The 9,700-nt window shown below is 53.8% G+C and overlaps 1 protein-coding gene across 6 annotated transcripts; it reads left to right on the forward strand.

The window, feature by feature from the left end:
- The first annotated feature begins 898 nt into the window (after window positions 1-898).
- On the forward strand, window positions 899-8,002 carry LOC143833895 (uncharacterized). 6 transcript variants are annotated; one of them, XM_077330164.1, is made up of 7 exons: window positions 899-992; window positions 1,353-1,549; window positions 1,678-2,158; window positions 2,344-2,458; window positions 3,864-3,928; window positions 4,162-4,288; window positions 4,629-8,002. In XM_077330164.1, the coding sequence occupies exons 2-7, from the start codon at window positions 1,530-1,532 to the stop codon at window positions 6,995-6,997; spliced, it is 3,177 nt and encodes a 1,058-aa protein (XP_077186279.1). In that variant the 5' UTR covers window positions 899-992; window positions 1,353-1,529; the 3' UTR covers window positions 6,998-8,002. The 6 variants fall into 6 exon arrangements, with proteins under 6 accessions (XP_077186279.1, XP_077186281.1, XP_077186284.1 ...); XM_077330166.1 differs by having other exon boundaries at window positions 1,682-2,158; XM_077330165.1 differs by lacking the exon at window positions 1,353-1,549 and having other exon boundaries at window positions 902-992.
- The last annotated feature ends 1,698 nt before the right edge of the window (window positions 8,003-9,700 follow it).

Raw genomic sequence — 9,700 nt, forward strand, 5'->3', positions numbered from 1 at the left:
GTTAATAATATAATTCTTTATATATAATATTCTCTGTATAGTTTCCTTCAGTTCCATGTAAACCGCCCTGAGCCTTCTGGGAGGGTGGTATATATATGTGAAAGTAAATAAATAATCATTGTTGAAACCAAAAATGAAACTGGAAGCAACCCCCCTCACTGCCCCTCAGGCACTTTGAAAGATGTTTCCTGCCCAAACCCCCAGGAAAGCCCAGGGAAACAAGCAGGCCTCCTCCTGAGGATCGCCCCCTCCCTAAACACCTTATAAAGGGGGACCAGTTCTCTTGTGCAGATTAGGGTTTCTGCTCTTTTGTGAGGGGGGAGGCCAGCGGTTGGTCGGTCTTACCTTCCTGGCCTGGGCCGTAGGCCTGGCGGAACTGCTCTGCCTTGAGCTCTGGCGGAACTGCTCTGCCTTGAGCTCTGGCAGAACTGCTGTGTCTTGAGGCGCCCGGCGGAACTGCAGCGGGTCCAGGGGGGCCCTGATCCCATTGGGGGGAGAATTCCTCCAGGTGAGACCGAGAAGGCCACTTTCGCGTTTCTTGGGCGGGGGGCTCTGAGCATGTGCAGATCACTGGTCTCCCCCCCTCCCCCCCACCGCGACCCTCCACCCACGACGCCGCCCTTCTCCCTTCGGACCCCTACCCTGGAGTCTCCCCGGAAGCCGCTCCGGGAGGAGGCAGGCGGGAGGTGGCAACCTCCTCCGTCCTTGCAGACACCCACCAGGCCCCCCCCCCCGGGCGCCAGGGGGGAGGGGCTGCTGGGGAGGGACCCGGGCGAGCCTCCAGCGGCGGGGGCAGTGCGGCTTCGCTCGGCGCCTCCTCCCCCTCCCCTCCTCCTGCAGCGCCGGAAGGGTTAAGCCCAGCGAGCCGCTTCCTAGAGAGGTCGGGGGACGGGGGGGGGGGAGAGCCTTCGGCGGCCGCATCCCGCATCCCGAGAGACGGGGATGGAGGGGAGCCGCCCTGCATAACTCTCTCTCCGGGCCCAGCACAAAAGGTGAGACACACACACACACACACACACACACACACACACACACAGGTGTGACACCTGCAGGGGTGTCTGAATGCCTCTGCTGCCCTGTGGCCGTCCTGGGGGGGCAAAGGAGGGGTCTGGGGTCTGTAACCATTTAGAAGAAGAGAAATGCTCGGGGGGGGGGACTCCCAGGCAGGGACCGGACAAGCCCCCCGGCCGCTTCCCCCCTCTGCCGCTTCCCTCTCGGCTCCTGGCCTCCTGCTGCCCCTTCCTCCAGGCAGCCCCCCTGCCCTGCCCAGCAGAGTCCGGAGCCCCCCTCCCCTCCCCTCCCCTCCCCTCCCCCCCCAACTGCCTGGACAGAGCTGTTGCCTCCTCCGCCAGCCTCACGAGGAGGAGCAGGAGCAGGAGGAGGAGCAGGAGGAGTTCTCCAGCCGTCCCCAGGTGCCTCGAGAGCAGCCCGGAGCACAGACGGTTCTGCAGTCACCTGCAGAGGCCAAGTTCACACCTTCTGCAGCCAAAGAGCCAGAGAGAGGCGGTTCCTAGAGCGGACTGCAAGGAATGCCTGGCCACAGACTCCAGTAAGGCAGCCGCTTCGGATCCCCTCTTGCAGCCTGGAGGGGCGGCTTGACCAGGGCTGGGGAGGTCACTTCGCTCCCTTTGGGTCTCCTTCTGCCCTTCTGAGAGGTTTTCCTCTTTCTCTTCCTAGCAAGGAGGTGCAGGGTATCCGTCTGCAGCCGGAGGCAACTCCAGCCAGGGGGACGGAGATGGAAGAGGCCGACCCAGAAGGAGCCGGGACTGGCGGGGGGCCAAGGAAAGGTCCCCACCCCATCCAAGCAGGGAGTGGCGTTGAATTCGGGGGGAGAGACGTGCCAGAGGCCGCAGCTGCAGGGGGAAGGAAGGCGGATGAACCCAGCCAGTCCTTTCGGCAATTCCGTTATGACAAGGCCGCTGGGCCCAGGGAGGTTTGCAGCCGGCTCCACGGACTTTGCAGCCGCTGGCTGGAGCCGGAGAGGAGCACCAAGAGGCAGATGCTGGACCGGGTGACCCTGGAGCAGTTCCTGGCCCTCCTGCCCCGGGAGATGCAGGGCTGGGTGAGAGGATGCGGGCCGGAGAGCAGCTCCCAGGCGGTGGCCCTGGCCGAAGGCTTCCTCCTCAGCCAGGCCCAGGAGGAGAGGCAGGCCGAGCAGGTGAGGGGGGTTCCTTCTCTTGTCCTGGGCTTCCTGGCCTGGTATTTCTGCCTCTAGAGAATTCGCTTGTCTGGGGAGAAAACACAACCTGGATTCTTACCCCTGTGGTAGTCTGGAAGAGGGGCAGGATCCGTCCCCTCTGCTGCTTCCTTTCCTTCTCTTACCATCTCCTCCTCTTCTCTCAGATGTGGGCTGCAGCAGTGAAGAGGGAAGCCACGTTCTCTGCGGAAGAAGGGTCTCCTTGGGAGGAAGGCAGTAGGAGTGAGGCCCCGGTGGGTGCCCAAGATGCCCCCTCACACGGTAAGGCTGTTTCTGGCCCCGATGGGACTGGGGCCCACAGTGAAGTCCTTGGATAGAGGGCTTGGGCCAGGAGAGGGAGGACAGATTTAGTTACCCCACAGAGCGTTACGGTTGGGGATTCAGGGCCACTGTATGTCGGGATGGCCACTCCCTTGGAAGGCGATTAGACAGATTCGTGGAAGGTAGTTCTGGACGCAGCTATCAGGCACAGGAAATAAATGGAGCCTCCATGTTCTGGGGAAGCATACCTCTGAAAGCACATTGCCAGTGGCCCACATGTGTCTCTGGGCCCCTGCTGAAAGGCTTCCGGTGCGTCAACAACATTTAGAAGCCCCTGAAACTCCCGGGCCCCTGGTGCTTCTCTTCCGCCTCTTTACTAACCGGCCTTGCAGATGGTGTTGGGTGGGCCTAAGTCGGGCTTTCTCTTGGTCGGCGGACTCACGCGGCGAGAGGCGCTTTGCGCCTCTCGCCGCATCAGGCCGTCGGCAAAGGAGCAACTGCGAGCCGCGCTGTGCGCGGCTCACAGTTGCTCCGGCGGGGACTCAGAGGGACCAATCGGCAGGCACTTTGCGCCTGCCGATTGGTCCCTCCAGTAGTGTGTCCAGAGGAAGGGGCCAATCGGCACCCTTCCTCATCACGGACACATCCCGCCTCCCAAGCCCTTATCCTTTTATTTAGTCTGCGGCGCCCATGGCGCCGCGGGCTGTGTTAAGATTATTATTATTATTTGATTTATACGCCACCCTGCCCAACATTAAGGCTCAGGGCAACTCACAACATATAATTGCAGCTAAGCTAATTGCACAGCCATCTTGGTATGGTGGTTAAGGGCTGTGGCTTCTAATGTGGCGAGCCAGATTTGATTCCCCACTCCTCCACATGCAGCCAGCAGGCCAGTCAGTCCTGATAAAGTTGCTCTCACATAATAGTTCTTTCAGAGCTCTCTCAGCCTCCCCTCCCTCACAGGGTGTCTGTTGTGGGGAGGGGAAAGGAAGGCGATTATAAGCTGGACAGAAAACCAACCCCTCTTCTTCTAAAAACATCTTTAGGACGTAATACATTAAAACGTAGTTCCTTCAAAACTGACACATGGCTGTATCCATCGTAGCTCCACTGGCCTTCTAGTACACCAATTTCCCTTCCTTGACTTGTCAGAAGAACTCCTCTAGACTCAGGTTCTCTCAGACTCTGAATCAGAATAACTTCCCTCCAGCAAACAGCTCTGAGATCTCCTCTCCTACAGCTGTTGCTGGCCAATCAGAGCGCTTGGAGCAGCCTGCCGCTCAGGTTCTCTGCTTCAGTGAGGAATTAACCCTTCACTCCCTGTTTCTTCCGCACTTGGAACCTGCCTGCTAAAGTGCTGTCCACCCCAGGAGTCTCTCTTTGTCCTTTGTGTCCCTCTCAGGCAGTGAAGAAAGGGTGTTGAGCCACCAGTTCTGCAGAGGAGGGGAAGCGGCGGCTTCAGTCCAGGTAGAGGAGATTGATGGGGCGTAGCCTGGTCCCCCCTCCTTTCACAGAGGACTTCTTGTTCCTGCAGTTGCTGCTAAGGTGTCCGAGGGAGGGAGGGAGGGAGGGTGGCCCAGAATGCCACTCCCTTTGCCCATGCCGAGCTCTGCACCCTGCGCCCTCCCAGCGCACTGCCTTCCCGTGTGCCTTCTGTGCCCGGCATGAGCCCTGAAGAGGGATCCTGCTTTCTCTTCCAGCCTCCCTTGTCCTTTGAGGAGGTGGCCATCTCTTTCACCCAGGAAGAGTGGGCCCTGCTGGATCCGGGCCAAAGAGCTCTGTGCAGGGAAGTCATGCTGGAGAACCACAGGAGCGTGGCCTTCCTGGGTAAGTCAGAGGTATGGATTATGGCCATTGGGACGAGGCATGAATCAAAACTGGGAACACAAATACTTTGGTTTCAGGTCTGCTCCACTACTGGTCCCCAGTTGGGGGTCGGAGAAGTTGGGGTGGTAATGAAAGTGACCTTCAGTAGGGTCTGGGAGAGCAACCAGAGCTGCCTGGCTGGGCCAGGGGCAACTGAGGCTGATGATGTGGCCATGACTCGAACCAGAGAGCTAAGGGGCAGCTGAGGGGACCTCAGAAAGGGGTCAGATCCTGGCTTCTCATGGCAAATCAGACCTCCTCCTGGGGGTCTTAACAGGATATCTCTCTCTCTTCATTCCAGTAGGGGGTGATCAGAGGAACAAGCAGGACGGGGATCTGGGTCATCTATGGCCAGAGGAAATCAAGAATGAAGACATGAAAGGAGACTTCAGGAATCAAGGGAGACCCAAGAGGCCGAAAGGAAGCCATACAGGGAAGAAGGGGGATCAACGCATTCCTGGCCAAGGGTGGGATTTCCGGGATCCAACTCACCTGGTGGAGGAAGCACACAAGGACTTGGGGTGTGGAATCGACTTCTCAGATCAAACCCAACATACTATGCAGAGTGGAAAGGAGACCCATCAATTCCTGGAGTGTGCAAAGGGGCTGCCTTGCAGAGCAGGGCTCTGGAAACATCAACAGACGTGTCCAAAAGAGAAACATGGCAGCTCAGACGGTGGTGAGAGTTCCTTGCAGAAATCAGACCTCGGTGAACACCAAAACATTCATTCAAACATTCATTCAACAGAGACTGGGATGGTGTCCTCTAATGGAAAAACGCGTAGTGTAAACTTTCCAAAGCACAGTATAAGGAAGGCATATAAATGCTTTCAGTGTGGAAAGTGCTTTAAATACAGATCGCAGCTTCTTGTGCACCAAAGACTACACACAGGGGAGCAACATTTTGAGTGTTCAGATTATGGGAAGATACTCAGTCAGAGTGGCCATAAACAAAATCATATGTGGGCCCACACTGGGGAGAAACCTTTTGGATGTTTAGAGTGCGGAAAGAGATTCGGTCAAAGTAGTGATCTCCTAGTGCATCAACGAACCCACACAGGGGAGAAACCTTTTGAGTGCTCAGAGTGTGGAAAGAGATTCCGTAAAAGTAGCCATTTTCACAAGCATCTAAGAACCCACACAGGGGAGAAACCGTATGGATGTTCAGAGTGTGGGAAAAAATTCAGTTCAAATGGCAGTCTTCAACGGCATCATAAAACCCACACAGGAGAGAAACCTTTTGAATGCTCAGAATGTGGAAAGAAAGTGGGTGAAAGGAGCAATCTTCAACGGCATCTAAGAACCCACACAAAGGAGAAACCGTTTGAATGTTCAGTGTGTGGAAAGAAATTCAAGGAGAGCAGTCATCTGAAAGAACATCGAAGAACCCATACAGGTGAGAAACCTTTTGAATGCTCAGAGTGTGGAAAGAAATTCAGTAAGAGTAACAATCTTCTACAGCATCAAAGAACTCACACAGGTGAGAAACCTTTCGAGTGCTCAGAGTGTGGAAAGAGATTCTGTCTGAGTCGCAATCTTCTACAGCATCATAGAATCCACACAGGGGAGAAACCTTTTGAATGCTCAGAATGTGGAAAGAGAGTTGGTGACAGTAGGAATTTTCAATGCCATCTAAGAACCCACACAAAAGAGAAACCTTTTGAATGTTCGGTGTGTGGAAAGAAATTCAATCAGAGCAGTCATCTTAAAGAACATCAAAGAATCCACACAGGGGAGAAACCTTTTGAATGCTCAGATTGTGGAAAGAGATTCAGTCTGAGTTGCAGGCTGCTAGTGCATCAAAGAATCCACACAGGGGAGAAACCTTTTGAATGCTCAGAGTGTGAAAAGCGATTCTGTAACACTGGCAATTTGCAACGGCACCTAGGAACTCACACAAATGAGAAACCTTTTGAATGCTCAGAGTGCAAAAAGAGGTTCAATCAGAATGGTGATCTCCTGCTGCATCAAAAAATACACACTGGGGAGAAACCTTTTGAATGCGCCAAGTGTGGAAAAAAATTCAGTAAGAGTTACAGACTTTTGCAGCATCAAAAAACTCACACTGGGGAGAAACCTTTTGAGTGCTCAGAGTGTGGAAAGAGATTCACTCTGAGTTGTAGGCTGCTACTGCATCAAAGAATCCACACAGGGGAGAAACCTTTTGAATGCTCAGAGTGTGGAAAGCGATTTTGTAACAGTGGCAACTTGCGAAGGCATCTAGGAACTCACTCAAAGGAGAAACCTTTTGAATGCTCAGAATGTGGGAAGCGATTTTGTAACCGTGGCAATTTGCGACGGCATCTAGGAACTCATTCAAAGGAGAAACCTTTTGAATGCTCAGAGTGCAGAAAAAGGTTCAGTCAGAGTGGTGATCTCCTGCTGCATCAAAAAACACACACTAGGGAGAAACCTTTTGAATGCTCAGAATGTGGAAAGAGATTCAGTCGGAGTGATAGTCTCCAACAACATCAGAGAACCCACACAGGGGAGAAACCCTATCAGTGTTCTGTGTGTGGAAAGAGATTCAGTCAGAGTGGTCATCTTCATCGTCACCAGCGTACCCATAGAGTTGAGAAACATTTTGAATGCTCTGAATGTGGAAAAAAATTCAGTCAGCTTCACAATCTTCAGCAACATCAAAGAGTCCACATGGAAGAAAGGTTTTGAATGCGTATTGTGTGGGGAGAGATTACATCAGCACGATCAGGCAACCCACTGAGGGGAGGAACCTTTTTGATATTTAGATTGTAGGAAGGAGCATTTAAACAATAGAGCTGCACAACTGCAAAGCCATCCACTAACATGTGAATTTGGAAGGGGGGGGGAAACTGCATCTTTAATTTCATGGGTTTATATCAAACAGGAAGAACTCCCTCCCTGAAACAGACAAAAGGACTGGGGGCCATGACAGCCCAGTGAGAAAAATGCTGTCAAGGAACACTTGCGTGGTCATCCAAAAAGGCCCACAGATGTGCGTATAATTTAGAATGGATCCCCTGCCCCCATTTGGTGATTCAGTAGAGGAAGCAAGAGAGGTTGCATCAGCTTTGAAGCCGCCTTGCTGAGTTGCAGAGAGGGAGACTGAGGCACAAGGAGAAAGCCCATTACCCCCCCTGCCGCATTACAGTTCTTGCAGATATCTTGAAATGCTGTTTCCACTCAGGAGATCAGCCACCGGATGGCACAGAGCCCCGTCTCCCTGTCCACAAACATTCATGCAGCATCAGTGGGCAACTCTGTGGCTAATCGTCATCGTCATTCCGCCATAAAACAGTGAACTTCGGTGTTCTCACCTTTGTGGCCGGGATGTCTCTGTTGATTTCCAGTACTGCCTACCTACAGGTATTGGCTGATGGAGACAGGGAAGGGAGGGAGGCATTTGCATCCTGGCCTCAAGTTCTGCAGGATCTATTTCTCCTATCAGTTGGTGTCTGTAGTGTAGCCGGAAGCTCCACAAAGACTCTGACCCCACTATGGGTTCTGGCACTGCCCTATTTGGCAGAAGAGGTGGGTGTTTATATATATCACTTTGCTTGCTCCTTGAAAGGCAAAGCTGCCTCTTCCCAAGCTGCTAGTCCTGGGTGAGGCTGATTGCCTGAAGGAACTGCCCATCGGTGAATCCTCTACGTGGGAGAAGCTGATTCTAAAATAAATTCTGTCTTCTTTTCACACGCCCTTCCCGTGGTGTTGCTCTGAAAGTGGGTTTTATTTATTTAGGACTTTTAAAATCCCATCTTTCCTCCAAAGAGCTGTCAATGCTGAGAATTGCATCCATGAGCAATGGGAAGGCTTCAGCTTGTGATCTGGGGGTTCCTTTGTTTAGGGTGGGCTCCCACTTACTTCCTCTTTCTGCAGGAAATGCAGATCTGTTTGTCCTTTGCTGAAGCAAGCAGCTGTCCTCCGTTGGGCTTAGCTGTGTCTGGCATGAAGTCTGCAGCCTAGCTCAAGAGGCTTGCAGCATGCTGCTTTGGTAACTCTAAGCTTTTGTGCTCTGCTTCAGTAAGGAGACTGAAGCAGATGAATATGCTAGATGTCTGTAAATATCTTTCCAGTAAAGATTATTCTGTTTTAATCCTCAAAGTGCTATGAGTCTGGTGAGTGCTTTGCCTCACCAACAAAGGTAAATAACTGCATACTTTCAAAATACCCTGTCATGCTGCAGCTCAGGAGCCAGCTGGAGCAGAGATTCGAGACCCAGACAAGTCCGAAAGTCCCAAACAAAACAAACTCTGAAAAGGGTGGCCTTTAATAGGGATAATAGGAGCACCTTTAAGAACAACAATGATTTATTCAAGGTGTGAGCTTTCGAGTGCAAGCACCCTTCGAAGGCTGCTTTGTCCAACGTTCCTGAGCCACCCGGGAGATGAAATACGACAAGGGGGAGGGCAAAGTGTTGGGTAGAGTGACATCACTTCCTTTGCAATGCTGGCAGTGGGGCCCAGGACTCTTTTCTTTCTCCACTTGCAGCCAGCTTGGGCTAGTCACAGTTCTCTGGGAATGATCCTTGCTGAGCAGTTTACATAACATGAACAGTTTCAGCAGAGGATGTAAGAGAACCATTACTGCAACGGGACCAGTTGAACAAATATCAGTAGGGCCAACTCGAGCAGAATCCGTAGGGAGGTTGGAATCCTTCAGATTCTGGAGGGTGTGTCTTGAGGGGGGACCCACAGAGGCTGTTGGGTCGGATTAGCCTCGGTCAAATGCCTGGTGGGGAGCTCCCTCTTGCAGGCCCTGCAGAATTGGGGCAGTTCAGGGAGCTCCTTCCACCATTGCATTGTTCCCATTCCCCTCTTAGGACCTGGCAGAATGCCCCCCCCCCCCAATGGGGCAGTCCTCTGAACCCATGAGCACCACCCCCTACACACACACACACACTCACTCACTCACAAATGGCCTCAGCTCCAGTGGGTGGGGTAGAAGCTCCAGAGCCCACCTTCCCAAGGTGCTCTGCTTCACCAGGGATGCCAGCCTCCAGGTGGGGCCTGGAGATCCCCCGGGATGACCCCTCCTCTCCAGACTGCAGAGACCAGTTCTCCCCCAGAGAAAAGGGCTGCTTGGGGGGGGGCACTGTGGGGCTTCGTGCCCCAGGGAGGTTCTGGGATGCCAGCCTCCAGGCGGGGCCTGGAGATCCCCCGGGATGACCCCTCCTCTCCAGACTGCAGAGGCCAGTTCTCCCCCAGAGAAAAGGGCTGCTTGGGGGGGGGGCACTGTGGGGCTTCGTGCCCCAGGGAGGTTCTGGGATGCCAGCCTCCAGGCGGGGCCTGGAGATCCCCCGGGATGACCCCTCCTCTCCAGACTGCAGAGGCCAGTTCTCCCCCAGAGAAAAGGGCTGCTTGGGGGGGGGCACTGTGGGGCTTCGTGCCCCAG

This window comes from Paroedura picta, chromosome 3 (genome assembly GCF_049243985.1).
Source record: "Paroedura picta isolate Pp20150507F chromosome 3, Ppicta_v3.0, whole genome shotgun sequence".
Lineage (NCBI taxonomy): Eukaryota > Metazoa > Chordata > Lepidosauria > Squamata > Gekkonidae > Paroedura > Paroedura picta.